Source organism: Haliotis cracherodii, unplaced genomic scaffold (genome assembly GCF_022045235.1).
Source record: "Haliotis cracherodii isolate W230 unplaced genomic scaffold, xgHalCrac1.p SCAF_8, whole genome shotgun sequence".
Lineage (NCBI taxonomy): Eukaryota > Metazoa > Mollusca > Gastropoda > Lepetellida > Haliotidae > Haliotis > Haliotis cracherodii.
The window spans coordinates 23,683,433-23,701,076 of NW_027266341.1; the positions used below are offsets into that span (position 1 = coordinate 23,683,433).

General features: G+C 40.5%; 1 protein-coding gene across 1 annotated transcript; it reads right to left on the minus strand.

Moving 5' to 3' along the window:
• Positions 1-2: 2 nt before the first annotated feature.
• LOC139449927 (amidophosphoribosyltransferase-like) lies at positions 3-17,621 on the minus strand. Its single transcript, XM_071231539.1, has 12 exons — positions 17,465-17,621; positions 12,568-12,722; positions 11,990-12,120; positions 10,647-10,780; positions 9,776-9,888; positions 9,323-9,462; positions 8,437-8,541; positions 7,922-8,050; positions 7,007-7,134; positions 5,500-5,721; positions 4,254-4,374; positions 3-3,289 (listed from the first exon to the last, which is right to left on the minus strand). Exons 2-12 carry the CDS (start codon positions 12,705-12,707, stop codon positions 3,153-3,155), a joined length of 1,500 nt encoding a protein of 499 aa, XP_071087640.1. The 5' UTR covers positions 12,708-12,722; positions 17,465-17,621; the 3' UTR covers positions 3-3,152.
• Between the last annotated feature and the right edge of the window lie 23 nt (positions 17,622-17,644).

Sequence of the window (17,644 nt, forward strand, 5' to 3'; positions counted from 1 at the left end):
GTTATGTTTTTTATTGAAAAAATATCCACAAATTCCTTTAGTTTTTACTAAAATAATATGCATAATTCAGACATTTGACCTTAAGTCAAACTTGAAAATATCTTACACAAATGGCCATTCTAAGACTGTTGATGGAACTACATCAGATCTGGTACCATGAAGTTGTGAATATGTACAACAAAAGACAAGACCGAATACACGCAGTGAACAGATAATACTTCTACAACCAAGTTATACATCATAAATGTATAAAAGTGACATAAAAACAGTTATTAACACACTATTACATGCATAACCAGTTTTCATAGAAATGATGGACAATAACAACAGTATTATCATGTCATGTGAAGAAGTTGTAGGCTTATTGTGTGGGGAATATGGACTGATATACCCTGCATGGATATTTACTAATGCCTACAATGAATTTACCTAACCGCAAGGTTTATAATTTACCACAATTTGACAACAAATTAAGATTGAGATGTGGAGTGTTTGTTTTTTGTCCCCATATTGCCAGGTGAGCTCCAGTACACACATACATTTAAATCAATGTTAATATATACTATTCCAAAGAAGTCAAAGAACACCCGATGTTTAATGACAATATGAAAATATCATGTCCATGACAGATTAACTAGAGTAATATGTAAGAATTGAGTGTTCCTTAACTTCTTTTTAGTAGTATACATTACACAATGTCGATTCCTTTAAATTGCAGATATTACAGATACATGTATTAGTAAAATGGCTGTTGCCAAAACAACATATTTTTTCCAGTTGTATACCGCTGTAGCAGGGTATATGGAAATTAATTGAATTATCAAATATGAATGGCCCCTAAAGTAATTAATAAGAGCGTAAAAAAAAGGATAATAGTCAGTGAGCATGTCTTTGGGCATCTCCCCAAGACAAGGGAGCTAACTGACTATAAAAGTCCAGTTTCCACCCTTGCCAAACTAGGCTTGAAATATGGAGTTATATTTTGGCTGGCCTAATAAGTCTATGCATAATCCAATCAAATACACACAACAAAATCGATTTCTGGTTCGTAAACTGCTGCCACCTCAGTGTCAATAGATATTTTCTAAATCTTAACAGGTCTTTAATCAAGGTGCTCATGTGATCTGATGCACTTCGTGAAGTAAGACCTGTTTTATTACAACATAGATTTTGATTATCAATCAGATCATTTTGACTGGGCGCCACCATTTTGTCTGAAGCAAATGCAAGTGATATGAGAGGTGGAATCTGATTGGTCAATAGGAGGGACATAACTCGTGACAGCCACTGGTGGCGCTACGATCGAGCCCAGAAATTCGAGCCTTGGGTGGAAACTGGACTTTTATACAGTCAGTTAACAACCTTGCCTCAGGAAGGTGGTCTTTGAGCAAATTATTGCCAGTTGATGATCAATGAAAAGAACAAATAAATCAACTACCCAGGCTCATATTTGAATAGTATTGCTGCATCAAGATCAATACTAGATAGATATAATGCGTGAACGATTATTGAGCTTTGATGTTCAACAACATCAACTACATCAGTTATAATACGAGCATCTGCTACTGGTACATGTCGGAGGATAGCCCAAAGTGATTAATGTCAAGGACATTGACCGCTTTGATGACACCCACAAGCACAGGCTGGAGCTCAGAAACCCAGGACCATAAGCCATGAACAGCAAATCCTAAGGCCACAATTTTTTAATTTTATGTTTCACGGAATTTTTCATCACAAGGTTGGTCGAAATAAAAATAAATGTAAATAGCTATGTCATTTATTTATTTATTTATTTATTTGAAAGTCATTAAAACTGTAGGTGGCTTCTTGAATCACTTATAGTGATGTAGATTTCTTTTCCAGCTGGTAGGGTAGGCGAGACCGTGAAACGAAACTAAAAAATGTGTGGCCTAAGGGACAATTGTGTAGACAATTGGGCAATGCAAACCACCTGTTGATTAGTGCTGAGTAGTGTCATAATTATTGGAAATTACAAAAGTTACTATGCAAGCACAACCATTACAATAGTAATAAAAAAAGTATTTTTATTAACAATTTTCACATAGTGAAGAAACTTGATGAATTCTGTCATTTTGATAATGTCAACAGAAAATGTATCACCCACTATCTAAATACAGTACACCGACTTCTCAAGCTGAGTATTTCTCTTTGAGATAACTGACATAAGTAATAAATAACAAAGGATATAATGTCAAGAGACTGTATCCTGCTTAATGAAATTTTGCAGAAATATTACCCCGAAGGTAAGGGAGAAAGACTGGAGCAATTGTTCATGTGAACTTCCTTCAGTTTGATTTGTTTGTTGGTTAATGCCATATTTAGCAGCATTCCAGCTTTATTACAGCAGCCTGTAAATCATCAAGTCCTGGACTGGACAATCCAGTGATTGATATTATGAGCAACGTAACATGTCATTGGATTACAAAGACATGCAATCAACCAAGTCGTGGAGTCTGACCACCTGAAACATTGACTCTTCTCTTCGACAAGGAAAAGATTTTGTTGGGGACCTACATTTGTACTTTAACCTGGAATGCTATCACAAGAGTCCTAGGGAGGGTTGTCTCAGGGCACTGTTCAGTAGAACAGTATTAATGCACAAATGGACCAGACAAACCAGTGACTGATATTATGAGCATAGATCCATGTCCCGGTGACTTGACATGCTATCAACCAGGTTGGACCTATTCTGACATGGAACCTCCACCTCTAGTGTATGAAAGCAAATACCTTGTCAAGGTAACTGGATGAGGTTGTATAACGCCACACTCAGCAATATTCCAGCTATACGACGGCGGTCTGTAATAATCAAGTCTGGACCAGACAATCCAGTTATTGCTGGATTAATCAAGTCTGGACCAGGCAATCCAGTTATTGCTGGATTAGGTTGAGCCACATGAAGGGTTGATAATGGATTTGGCTGACAGAAACTGGAAGCCCTGAAAGTGGACACCCTTAAAGGTATAACTGAGCAACTCATTTCACTATTAGAGATAGGTCCATTGTTACCGAGCAACAATTAGTTATATAAAACTATATATAAGTGAGCGCCAGTAGTGTTGAGTGTGGCGTCCATCTTGCACCATCCATACAGGTCATTTTAACCCTTTCAGAAATTACACTTTACAAAGTCACCAATCCAACTTGGTAGGGTAATTTCCGGTGAGACACGCAGTACAGTGGCCCTGTTCCTGCCCATTTGACTTGATGCCGTCCTCCACAGCCCTCTGTAACCCTTCCACAGTCAAATAATGTAAACTATCAGCACCTGGAACATAAAGGTTAATTGTTTCAGTGAGTGAGTGAGGTAATATTACAGCTATATCACAATGCCCTGAAAATAACCAAGCTGGACCAGTAGGGCTGGGACAGGTTACTCAGGTACTTGGGTCCGGTGGGTACTGAGTAGGACCCGGGTACCCACAGGACTACCTGGACCCATGGTCAGTCACATGCTATATTGTTTAATGACAAAAATTATCTAAAACTCTATGGTTACACTACAAGTCACTAATGTTCACATTTCTTTCTGACTATACACCCAGTATATATTTGAAAAAAGACAAAACTTTGATTCAACTTTAGTGTATGCATGACCAAATCGTTTTATAGGTATATCTAAGCATATTTTGCCAGGGCTACGGTCAAACTCTTCTCCATCGGACAGTTTGTACCAATTTCATGAGACCTACAGCGGGTACCCGGGTAGGGTCAGGTAATAGGGGTGTGGGTACTCGGGTAGTAAATTTGGACTCAGCCCTAACCACAATTACATGAAAGTTGTAACATAGCACAAGGTAAATGGTGAACACTCTCCTCCAGTACACATTAACCACATCGGAACTGTTACTATCCCCTTCATAACAAACCAGTGACTGACAGCATGATAAACAATCCACAATAGGTCTTCAGCTTCCCATGCTTGCCGTAAGAGGCGACTTAAGGGATCGGGTGGTCAGGCTCGCTGACCCGGTTGATGCTTGCCATCATATCTCAATTAAGTGGATTGATGCTCATGTCAATCACTGGATTGTCTGGTCCAGACTCGATTATTTACAAACTGCCACATAAAGCTGGAATATTGCTGAGTGCGGTGTTAAACAACAAACACACCCACACCTACTCCGTACCCACCCGACCCAAGTACCCAAGATCCCAGCTCTACAGGTGAGGGGTTAAACATGAAAAAAAACAACAACAATGGTTTGAAGTAAGCTGTCATAATAACTCACCAAAGTAGTCAGCAATCTTCTCCATGGGCATCTGGTTGGCCACCAGTTCCTCCTTGGTGGGGATGTTAATCCCCATGTAGCAGGGGTACTTGATGGGGGGAGAGGCCACTCGGATGTGTACCTGCAATAGCAGCGTCAGTTACATCGTCTGTTTTAGAGAAACTATCTTGCATAATAATTCAGGGGGAAAAGTAAACTCCCAGATACAATCATCTTATACTGGCTGAGTGAGTGAGTGAAGGAGTTTGGTGAAGTGCTGACAATTGGGTTATATACAGGCGCAGTGGGGTAGGATGAGTTATGAAATATGATGTTGGTTGGTTTGTTGTTTAACGCCGCACTCAGCAATATCCCAGCTATATGACGGCGGTCTATAAATAATCGAGTCTGGACCAGACAATCTAGTGATTGATATCATGAGCATCGATCCACGCAATTGGGATCGATGGCTTGAATCAACCAAGTCAGCGAGCCTGACCACCCGATCATGTTAGTCGCCTTTTACGACAAGCATAGTCGCCTCTTACGGCAAGCATGGGTTGCTGAAGACCTATTCTAACCCGGAATCTTCACGGATGATGTATGTGAGAGTGAATTGAGCTAAATGTCTCTTTGAACATGTTGAACAGTATTTCAGTTCTGTCATGGCAGGAATGTCAGAAATAAAAAAGTCTTGGAGAATAACTTGGATTCAATCCTAAAATTATAGTATCCTTTCACTTTCACGCCTAAGGGACACAACTCTACAGCAAATTTCATCTTGTAAGTTTGGGCTACCTGGGATTCCTGAATATTTGCTGAAATTTAATACTCAAATATAATGTGTCAGAAAACACACTATATTGCTAACACTTACTGTTATTAAACTAGATTTATGTGAGATGAGTGCAAAGTTAGTTAAGGAGCAACAAGTGTATCTAGGTCAGGTGAAGCGAAATGGGTTCAAGATTACTGCACTTGCATTGCGATCTGCATGCATGCATATATGTGTGTGTGGGGGGGGTGCAGCTGCTTGTACTAGTCCGGACTGATGCCGGTTTAATTGTGCCAGCCAATCAGACACAGTATACCACCAGTCTTTTTTTATCCCCTTTACGGCAGGGTAACAACAAGTACCATATTTTAATGTCTTTTGGTATGACCAGGCCGGGTATCGGTATCTGACTTTCCACTCTCCAGTCATACACTTTTCCCACTAAACCATGGAGATGGTCAGTGTATCAAGTAGTCAACAATTAATATTCACCTCTTTGGCCCCGGAAGCCTTCAGTAATCGGACAATGGCTCTCATTGTGTTTCCTCGAACAATGGAGTCATCCAGTAGCACTATTTTCTTGTCCTTGAAGTTGTCCGTCAGAGGTCCGAACTTCTTGGCAACTCCAAGCTGTCGTAGACGCATACTGGGTTGAATAAAAGTCCTCCCGACATATCGGTTCTTACACAAAACTTCTTGATAAGGGATTCCAAGCTGAAATGAAGACCATCATAATATACAGATGTTGATTACTTCTGTGAACATGGGTGTGAGTCTGACAGATCAAGGATGATGTGGAACGCGGGTAGCCTAGTGGTTAAAGCGTTCGCTCGTCATGCCGAAGACCCGGGTTTGATTCCCGAGATGGATACAAGGTGTGAAGCCCATTTCTGGTGTCCCCTGCAGTGATATTGCTGGAATATTGCTAAAAGCGGCGTAAAACCATACTCACTCACTCACTCAAGGATGATGTACAGAGCAAATGGAAGATTCAAAGCCATGGCCAGTGGATGTTGGACACAACAGCAAGTTGTACTCATTATCATCATGATTATTATTATCCTCACCATTATTATCATGATGATGATGATTATAATTATCATATGGCTATCTGTACAAATAAGACATATGTCACCGAAACACCATTTTTCTTTTCTGCTAAGTTTTATTATTTGTTTGTTTGTTTATTTGTTGTTTATTGGTGCACTCAGCATCATTCCAGCTATATGACGCTGGTCTGTAAATAATTGAGTCTGGATCAGACAATCAAGTGATTGACATCATTGACTTCACGCAATTGGGATACAATGACATGCATCAACCAACTCAACGCGCCTGACCCCCCGATCCCGTTAGTTGCCTCTTACGACAAGCATGGTCCTTTTTTTAGGTTTCTCTAGCTTGTAATCATGGCAATAGGTGATTACATATACAGTCTCAATCTCACATATAGCACTAAGTGCAATGTTCAGACCAAGAATCAAGATCATGGAACAGAGTTTGACTACTACCTTGGATGTCACCTTGCTCAACGCAAATGAAGCAATATGGCCGCCGGGAACTCTCATACCTGACTAGATACTTACAATAGTCGCGTAACATTGTGTGACAGATTGTGCTGACCTGTATGACAGGCAAGGTGAATAACGTTGCGTTCAAGCTTCTTCCACGTGCGTGTGCTTGTATCTATCTTTCTGTGTTTGTGTTTGTGTGTTCATGGCTGTGTGTTTGTGTATGTGTCTGTCTGCTTGTACTAGGACGGCCTAAAGCTGATTTTATAATACTATCCCACTGATATACCAGTTTAACATGGATACCCAACTCAGATACTGTATACTGACAAGGTGACCAGTCTAGGTTTTATCCCATGCCACCCAGGCAGGGTGACAACAAGTGTCATCTGTTGGTATCATGCAGACTGGGATTGAACCCCTGACCTTCCGCTCTACAGGTAGATGCCCTATCCACTACACCACGGACAAAGTGAACATAAACTCACCGTCTTGGCATACTCCATCGCCGCAGGGGTGGCGGATTCTGGCACGGTACTGACAAGGTCGACATCGACAGGAAACTCCTTGGCCAGCTGGGCCCCACAACGCTGTCGTACCCGGTAGACCATCTGATCTGGGGAGAAGGGAGGACGGCATGAGCAGGCATTAGCAGGAACGCTATTACCTCACATGGTGCTGTGAGGGACGTTCTCAAAAGTCATGACATGAGAGCAAACTTGTTGGTTGGTTGGTTTATTGTTTAACGCCGCACTCAGCAATATTCCAGCTATATGACGGCTGTCTGTAGATAATCAAGTCTGGACCAGACAATCCAGTGATTGACATCATGAGCATCGATCCACGCAATTGGGATCGATGACATGTATCAACCAAGTCAGCGAGTCTGACCACCCGATCCCGTTAGTCACCTTTTACGACAAGCATAGTCATCTTTTAACTTGTATTAGAGAGGCATACTTAGAAGTAACAGCCATCAACAAAACCTTAGGGAAATGATTTAATATATAAGATATGAAGAACAGTAAAAGAAATTACAAAGGTCCCCCTTTTTCGTTACTTAATTTGCAGGTAGATTTTTTCAGTTTTTTTCAAAACCACATGAGTTACTTCTCTTGCCATGCCATGCTGACTTTTCAAAAGTTTATTTTTGTTCCTTTTGTGTAAGGACTCAACAGGAATAAAATACTTAATTCCATACTCAATTAGTTGTACATGTTCTTCTCACAGATCCTGAATTAGGAAGTGGTAGAGTTATTTTGAGAGATACAACAAAGTTATAATGGCTACACTATTAGGGAGAAGAAATGTAAATGCTTTACAAAATAATTAATATAATGACTATTTCAATACAGAAAATCATTAAGCATCTTAAGAAATACTTCTAATTCTTTTTAGCTTACCTTCAAATATACTGTCGGGCCTTGCGAAGTAAACATATTCAAATATACAGAATGCTGGCAGTCCTCCATTGGGTCTGGGGACGATGTGTCGAGATTTAACCCCTTCTCTGCTGATTTCCACAATCTCACCTAGAAACAAGGACATATTTCTTATACACATTGTGAAAAAGTAAAAAAAATCTTTGTTCCGACAGTTGTAATACGTAGTAGTTATGGTAATATGTAAACAATAAAGGCCACGCAATTCACTGTGCAGAGTTGCGTCACTTGGACATGCCAGAAACCTATGATTGTGGGTTTGAATTCCGGTTCACCCTGAGTATGCTTCTAGGTTTGTCAGCACCATACCCATGCTCGTGGGTTTCACCGAAGTGGTAAATGTCTGAGACCTGCATCACTTCTGGTGGATTTCCCACATTCAGCTGACACGCCGTGATATAAATGGAATACTGTTAAAAGAGGCGTTACACCCAGCTCACTCACTCACAAAACAATGACATGGGCCTTCGACTCACCTGGTAGCACCTCTCTGTGGTACCTGGCACCGACTGAATGAAACGTACACGACTCTGACGACACAACCCATCCCTCCGCCACTTCATCGTTGACATCAAGTTTGCCTGAATTCAAAGACATGACCATAAAACAGATGAAAACAGAAACAAAATAATGTATGTGTGAGTCATGTCATACATAAAAAAATCTTTGATAAGCCAATTTCAAGCAATCTTCGCGAATCTTCATACAAAAACATACTGGTGTATATATCAACTCAATTTATCAGCTTGTGGATCTTCTTGGTTGAATAGTTGGTTTATTTCAGAAGTGAACCATCGGTGGACAGTTTGAGTATCCAACATTAAATACAGAGGAACCCTGTTAACCCAGACGGTTAAGCAATCCACATAGTGAATTGTCTGGACTATTGAAACAACTATCTGCAGTGAGAAGTTACCTCCCCTATCAATGGTCTAACATTGTAACTTCTTCAACAGAATAAGATGGAATCAGCCTAGACAGACAGACACACAGATTACTGTCTGTAAGGTGCTACATCTAGATTATAGAGATATATGTATATTTCTATATGTAGGAGAGTATGAGTATGCTTTTACGCTGCTTTTAGCAATATTCCAGCAATATCACGGCGGGGGACACCAGAAATGGGCTTCACACATTGTACCCATGTCGGGAATAGAACCCGGGTCTTCGGTGTGACGAACGAACGCTTTAACCACTAGGCTACCTGACCGCCCCTCTATATGTAGGAAAAAGGTGGGGTACAACTCATAACCGTCCGGAGTATCACTGTTTTAAACAAAAGACAACCTAGATGCTAACTAAAATTTAGCTTCAAGCAAGATGTAATTATGGCTGAGGCCTGCTGGGTAATCATCCAACCTGTAAGTACAGCAGCAGGGAGCAGCTTCCCGATACAAAGTGGTCTGTTGCCGTAAGGGTCCCGCACTGCATACAGTTTGTCTTGGTGCATGACAACCAATGAATATGAAGTCGGTGCTTTTGACATCAACGCCTTGATTCTGGAACAGAAATACCGGTAATGGTAAATGGAAGACACCAGGATATATTTTTTGTGGTATTCATGATCAGATGAATTTGGATACAGTAGTTGGAATTTGTTTGCATTAAATGCAAATATACAGAAGCAGTCACACTGTAAGTACTCAAGTCCAAGGCTTGAATCTACGTTCTATGCCTTTTACCAAATTTTATTCACAGTATACCACGAACTCAAAGGGAATGCTAATTTCAGTTCTTTATAACCAAAGTTTGTTAAGCATATAGCCCCGACAAATTTCTAAGGGTGTTAGCATAATTCAACTATCTACTCACCGGCCGACCCAGTTGACCCCCTCGGGCTCCCCACACTCTGGAGTCCTGGTCAGCAGCTGTGTGATCAGTTCGCTGTCAGAGGCCGTGGACAGCCCTACACCATGCAGCAACACCTGAAACATGGTCATTTGTCTTTATGTCAGTTGAGGACCTGAAGCTCTTTGTACAAGGCTGCCCTAGCATCGCGGTCACCCATGTCATATAAGGCACATTCTGTGGATGTAGGTCAACCTGTGCGAACTTTGACCACCCAATCGAAATGAAGGAACCTTTCTAAAACAATTCAGCTTTATTTCTTTACCACAAAATAGTGGGACGATATTTATTGTTAATATTCAGAACAAAATTTTCTTTCAAGATGCTTGTGCGAATGCTTTGCTCACTAGTACCAATAATTAGAAGCCTTGACACTGATTGGAAAATTTACCTGACGCAAGGAGGTGTGGAGGTATTGTAAGATCTTCACGATCCAAGCCAAAAATCTGATTTTAATGAGGTTTCTCGAAAACCAGCATCTTAAAGTAAATGAAGGTGCTGATACATCAAGAACTCAGAAACTCCAGTTTAACCCTGAACTCAGCAATATTCCAGCTATATGACCGCGGTCTGTAAATAATCCAGTCTGGACCAGACAAGCCAGTGATTGATATCATGAGCATTGATCCACGCAATTGGGATACGATGGCATGCATCAACCAAGTCACCAAGTCTGACCACTTGATCTCATTAGTCGCCTCTTACGGCAAGCATCGGTTGCGGAAGACCTATTCTACCCCAGATCTTCACGGGTCAGTTAATATAAGTAGAGATACAATAACGTCTTGCTTTAAAGGGGTCCAATAATTTCATTTTAGATTTCTGACATATTTACCTCTTTCTTGAGAGCAGCAGCATTCACCAGTTCCCCGTTGTGAGCTACAGTGATGAGCCCGTGGATCGTCTCCACAACGAAGGGCTGAATGTTCACCAGCTCCGACGCACCCTGTGTTGAGTAGCGGGTGTGGCCTGGAACAACGATGATGATGTATGGGTAGAATTCATGTAATTATTAAAATAATTTCAAAATAAACAAAAGCGACAAAAGACATTTCCTTTATCACAAGAAATCTCTACTAAAAGCAGAACCCATTGTACAATTCCGACTATATCGTGAGCATGTGTTCATGCATTACTATTGAATGGGGATGATGCCAGATGTTCACAAAATGGTGAACGTATCCTGCCTCTTAACTCTAGGCTGCTAGAGTTAAGAGGAGCATAGGTGGCTATGGTTGAGAGGAGCATAGTCTGCTTGAGTTGAGAGGAGCATAGGCTGCTACAGTAAAGATGTGCATAGGCTGCTACAGTAAAGATGTGCATAGGCTGCTACAGTAAAGAGGAGCACAGGCTGCTACAGTAAAGAGGAGCACAGGCTGCTACAGTAAAGATGAGCATAGGCTGCTAAAGTTGAGAGGAGCATAGGCTGCTACAGTAAAGATGTGCATAGGCTGCTACAGTAAAGATGTGCATAGGCTGCTACAGTAAAGATGAGCATAGGCTGCTACAGTAAAGAGGAGCACAGGCTGCTACAGTAAAGATGAGCATAGGCTGCTAAAGTTGAGATGAGCAGAGGCTGCTACAGTTGAGATGAGCACTACGCAAGTCACACATTGTCCCCATCTGATCCTCATCAGTCTGCTCTCATGGGAAGGATTGCCTCGGGGTCGAGTGGATAGAGAGGAGGGTTGATGGCTGGATCCCTTGGCCGCATCATACAAAAAAGTGTTAAAAGATGTAAATCTTGTTACCCTGTCTGGCGTTCAGCTTTAATGGGAAAAAAACAAGGAATGGTCGGTTCGGAGTCAGTATACAGTGTCTGAGTGGTTTATCCATGTTAAACTGTGTCTGGTTTATCAGTGAGTTAGCGCTATAAAACCGGCATAAGGCTGGAAAGTTACAAGCAGTCATGTCGCAGTTTAACACGAACACCCCACTCAGACACAGTACACTGACTCTTAACATGAATACCTCACTCAGACACAGTATACCGACTCTGAGCCGACCAGTCCTTGTTTTAGCCCCTTAATGCCAAGCGCGGAGCAGGGTAACAACAAGTGCCATCTTTTACCTTCAAAATATGATGCGAACAGGAATCAAACCCCAGACCTTCCGCTCCACCACTAGACCACGGAGGTAGTCCAGACAAGACAGAAGCTCTTCACCCCTGCAACTCACCAACTCCAATATTTCCCTTGAGCTTCTGTAGATCTTCCTCTGAAAATACACCTCCCACAAACCCCATTCCTTTCTTCTGTCGTGTTCGGCCATTTCCCATACTTGTGACAATACCAGCACTCTCCTGTCCCCTAGGGAGTGAAAAGAAGGGAAAGTCAACATTTGTATTCTTTACAAAAGCAAACTTTGACAACTGAATTCTGGTTAATATTCAGATTTTACGTCTTCAAACAGCTGTATCAAAGGAATGTATAAATGTGAAGTTGTGGAGTATTAAACCATCAACTTCCCCAACCCCTCCCGTTTGAATGGTAAAAAAAGGTAATACCACAATAAAATTTTGATTTGGTTGTTAAAGTATAACCAATAATGGTTAACATATAATGTTTGTGATATTTTGGCAAGGCTTTTAGGTGGACCCCCCCCCCCCCCCCCCCTCCCCCCCACCGGGCCCCACAGAAGTTACAAATGACTCAAATGGAGCCCCCACTTCATTAAAATCTCGGATCCGTCCCTGAAACCTTAACTAAAATGATTCTCAATAAATAATACCAATTCCCCACTCTTCTCGCACATACCTGTGTTGCAATCCCACAAGACCGAGATGTATGATGTGGGCGATGTCTAGTTGTGTAGGCCACTTTCCTGCTGCAACACACCCAAACACACCACAAGCCTCACGAAGCTCCTCTTCATCATTGCCAAAGTCATCAGCCATTATAATTCCCTTTCCCTAAAAACAAAAGCACTCGAAATCACGTCTATCAGAGCTTCTAAATGATGAACTGGTTGCTTCCTGCCCTTATATAGTGTAAGGTATAACCATCTGATGTTAACAAGATGCAGCGTGTGTAAGTAGTTTGAACCATAAGGAGTTAATTACATAGAGACCAGTGATAGGATTAACCCATGCTGTGCTAGAATAAACAGAAGCAATAAGGTTCACTTGGCACACTATGGCTAATTAAGGCTTGATCCCTTCTTGTACAAATGGAGTCATTGGATACTGAACATGTTGAATACATGTATATTAAATGGAGGTCTAATTAAGGAATGCTATTGATAAGGGTTTGATCTCAAGAGAAAAACATTTTCTTAAAGTTCTCATATTATGATATGTAACTTAATGATTAACGTGGTGTGCTGTTTGTAATGTTGTTAATTAATAAGTTCATCAGGTAGTGTATTGTGTCTTAAATCATGTTATTGTTTTCACTTTTTTGGACCCGTGAAGATCTGGGGTATAAAAGGCCTCAGCACCCTATGCTTGTCGTAACAGGCGATTATGCTTGTCGTAAGAGGCGACTATTGCAATTGGGTGGTCAGACTCGCCGGCTTGGTTAATTATTGTCATCGTATGCCAATTGCGTAGATTGATGCTCATGATGTCAATCACTGGATTGTCTGGTCCAGATTTGATTATTTACAGATCGTCATCATATAGCCGCAATTTTGCCGAGTGTGACCTCAAACAACAAACACTATTTTGGCTAATTATGTGTCCAGGTAAAAGAGAACAAAACAAGACCAAGCATTCTCAGAACCCAGTGGAACTCAAGAGACACCAAGCTCATTTCAAACGAGTGGTTTATTGAATTGGAGGAGATAACAAATATTTCTTCCTGATGTTCCTAAATCTCTGCCTAATAGACCTTCACCCTGGGGATTCCGGGTTAGAATAGGACCAATGCTAACATTGTACAAGGCGACTATATAGATTGTGTGGTCTGGCATGGTGGCTTGGTTCATTGTGTGCCATTGTACCCTCGTATGTGTGACTTTGTACCCTGACCGTGTGGGATATTGTTCATACAGGCATTTATTTAGATCTGCTCTGAGGCAGATATTAAATCCAAATGACAGTTAAAAACCCAAACTGAGATTACAAATTTCCCAATTCACTCATATAGTGACGTGTATGCATGTGTGTGTGTGGCTGCTTGTAAGAGTCTGGACTATTGCCAGTTCTCTATTGCTCACCCACTGAGATACCATGCTGCAGTTTAACATAGATACCCAATTAAGACACAGTAGACTGACCAGTCCTTGTTTATCCCCTTAAAAGACATAAACAGTAAACTATAAATATTGGATTAAATCATTTATCTCAAAGAAAAAAAGTTCAACAAGCGATATTAGTGACAAAAAACCCCGTTAAAAACCTACTCATATTCCTGAAACTACTGAGAGTTAATGAACAGAGTTGTCATGACATGTGCCTGACATCATAGTAGAGACTTGACTTGCAGACGATCACTGTTTATGTTTAGAGTTTGGAAGACGGCATGTCTTGTTGGTGTCCATTTTGTTCCTCGCTGCCATCCTGTATCCAAACTTTCCTAAATCGGCCTTTTTGCTTGGAAATTTGAAGAAATGACACTTGGTATGTTTGCTTGATGAACTAGTACACACCCTGGCAACACAATACCCCATTTCACATCTTTAATACGCTAACACTGCCAAGGTCGGACTATATTCAGGGAATCATTATTATTTATATGTGGGTAAATATTTTGAAAGCTTGTACATTTTATTAACATCATTAAAGAGAAGAACATAATGTTGATATTTCATGTATGAAATAAACGATGAGTGGGAGTGCAATAAAACACTGCAGGGAGAATAAACAACTGCGCCCCTCATGGTTTATTCTCCGTACAGTGTTCCTACATAAAACAACTCCCACTCATTTATTTCTTAAGTAAACAAAAGAAAATGGCGTCTGTTTCTCCACTAAGATGTCACAGCTACTGAGCTACAGCTCGGCCTTGAGCTGGAATTTCAATATGCATATGCGCTGGCGACGGGATCAGAGCAGACGTTTGTTGCTTTTTAGATAACAATGTGTGTGTGTGTGTGTGTGCAGATGCGTGTGTGTGTGTGTGTGTGTGTGTGTGTGTGTAAATATGTACTTGGTATCAGTACCTAACATATCTTAAAAAGTTATTTTTCAATAGAGCTCCTTCTTTAAAGTTGTACTACAGTCTGGACCAAGCCTTCATACAATGACCTTCCACTCTTTAGTTTAGTTACATGAGGAATGGAATGTTATCGTCCAAAAGAGATTATATTGTCTGAAATCAGCGTGCGATATTGCTGCCTGCCTGCTGAATTTCGATCAGTCTCAAGATTTTCAAATGTCCCTATTTTTTCTCTTTATTGAAATTATTATTGAAATATAATAAAAAAATAATATCCGTAACGAATCGAGGTTTCGAGATCAAAGTTAACCCAGTTCATCTTGACTGTAACACTGTGTACACACACGTTTTGACAGATTGGAAATTATAGTGTAACCAATTACAAGACTTGTTACTTAAAACTTTGACAAACCAAATATTGACTATGTCAGAAATGGAATATTGCTGAGTTCTGTGCAAAACAACAAACAAACAAACATTTCTTCCTGACCATGCACCCATTCCTTCTGACTTTTATATGTTTGTCAGTGTACATTGGCACTCTCCATACTCTAGGATGACCTACTTTCCAAAGAAATCAGCTGCTGGCACATTTAATGCACAATGTGTGGCAGTGTAGCGGTCATTGACCCCTTTCTCCAATGTTTATATTGTCTAACATCATCAGATCAGATAACCTCTCCACTGAATGTGAGGCTGGTACCTTTTTGCAGTAAGTTTTAAGATTGTTACATAATATATAAAAGGAGCCCAGAGAATCGCTTCATCTTTAGGTATGACTCACAGAAGAAATCTGGACTTGCCAAACTAAATAGACCTACATTGGTTACATATTTGGATTTGTTTGTGACAAACTATAGCTGGTTGCCATGGTGATGAGTGATGCTGGGAAGGTGGTGATATTTTTGCTTTTATTATCCAGGCACATACTAAAAAGTTTACTGGCCAATATGTTCTGTATTTGTTTGTTTGTTGTTTAACACCGCTCTCAGCAATATTTCAAGTGGTCTGAAATAATCAAGTCTGGACCAGACAATCCAGAGATTGACATCATGAGCATCGATCCACGCAATTGGGATACCATGACATGCATCAACCAAGTCACCAAGCCTGATGATCTGTTCTACCCCGGACCTTCACGGGTCAATATATTCAGTTGTAAATAGAAGCTACTAGCCAGGTTTGAATACCACTAGCCCATTGCACAAAGCATTACAATTGTCAGATATGTGATATACACTTATTGGCATTGCTCATTGCTGTTACTATTACTACGTAATACCACTAGCCCATTGCACAAAGTATTACAATTGTCTGATATGTGATATACACTTATTGGCATTGCTCATTGCTGTTACTATTACTACGGAATACCACTAGCCCATTGCACAAAGCATTACAATTGTCTGATATGTGATATACACTTATTGGCATTGCTCATTGCTGCTACTGTTACTACTACAGCTACCAAGTGCATTTATATTACGCTAAAACCTTTATTGCTCCAAAGTATTTTGAATTTATCATATTCAGATATTTTTGAAAGAAGATAATCAATGAACTGATGTTGCCAATGACAGTAATGTACATACCCTTGTTTATGTAATTTCAAACTTGAGATGATATTACTTACTACAAAGGGCATTCAAAGATTCACATATGCATTAATTCTGTCTGTAATGTCTAGGGTACAGAGCCCCCCACTCCCCAGATGGGGAGATAACTCTTGTTTGATATGGATATATGCAGCAGTATCATTAACAGAATCAAATAACATATTAATAAAACATAATTAACTATGACACAACAAAGACTATTAACAGGAAATTGGTGAAGCTAAAAAATTGTAGCTGACGGACGTGACGATAGATTGAAATTCAAAGGCCAATCATGTTCTCTAGCTCTTTGCATTGATTTGTAATTAATGTCTAAATTCATTAGGCAATATGAGTGAGTGAGTATTTATGATTTTACACCGCTTTTAGCAATATTCCAGCAATATCACGGCGGGGGACACCAGAAATGGGCTTCACACAATGTACCCATGTCAGGAATTGAACCAGGGTCTTCGGTGTGACGAGCAGCGCTTTAACCACTAGGCTATCCGACCGCCCCAAAGGCAATATGAACACAATTGACATACAATGAAGAAAATCGTTGCGTATATATATATGTATGTACACCTCATGATACCAACATAGAAAAATCAACCCTGACACTATTTTTAGAACGGGCGATGTGGAGCTGGTGCGTCTGACGTCACATACTTTGGTCATACAGCATTTATGACGTTTTTTTATAACCTGAAGTTGAATTAAAACGACATTCACACGTATACTTGCAAAGTTTTCTGAGACATTGGACTTATGAAAATAACGAATATCTATATCGACAGTTGTCAGATCGTAAAAGTCAAGCATAGAGAAGAAATATACGAAAAGAAAATGAATGCTCTACCGACTGATGGCGAATATAGCAGTTTGACAACACGTGGGTTCTGGATGCATGAGTGAACACAAATAGAATCCGCGTAGTAGACGATATCATTACTTACGTTTTGAAGAAATTGGTTGACGACGTCAAACGAAGTTTATTTAACACACCGAGGAATAGAAAACGCCGATGAAAAGGACAGGAACACCAGATTCGATCACCGATCCTTCGGTCACACTCTCCCTCGCCATACGGCATTAATATGAGACCGTTTCCAGGTCGAACTTTATGGTTCGCTGAG

Excerpts from the sequence above, each read along its gene's own strand:
- LOC139449927 (XM_071231539.1), bottom strand. The coding sequence starts at position 12,707 with ATGGCTGATGACTTTGGCAATGATGAAGAGGAGCTTCGTGAGGCTTGT. Across the intron at positions 12,121-12,567 it reads CTTGTGGGATTGCAACACAG|GGGACAGGAGAGTGCTGGTA; the intron begins GTATGTGCGAGA and ends TTCACTCCCTAG. Across the intron at positions 5,722-7,006 it reads CGATGGAGTATGCCAAGACG|CTTGGAATCCCTTATCAAGA; the intron begins GTGAGTTTATGT and ends TCTTCATTTCAG.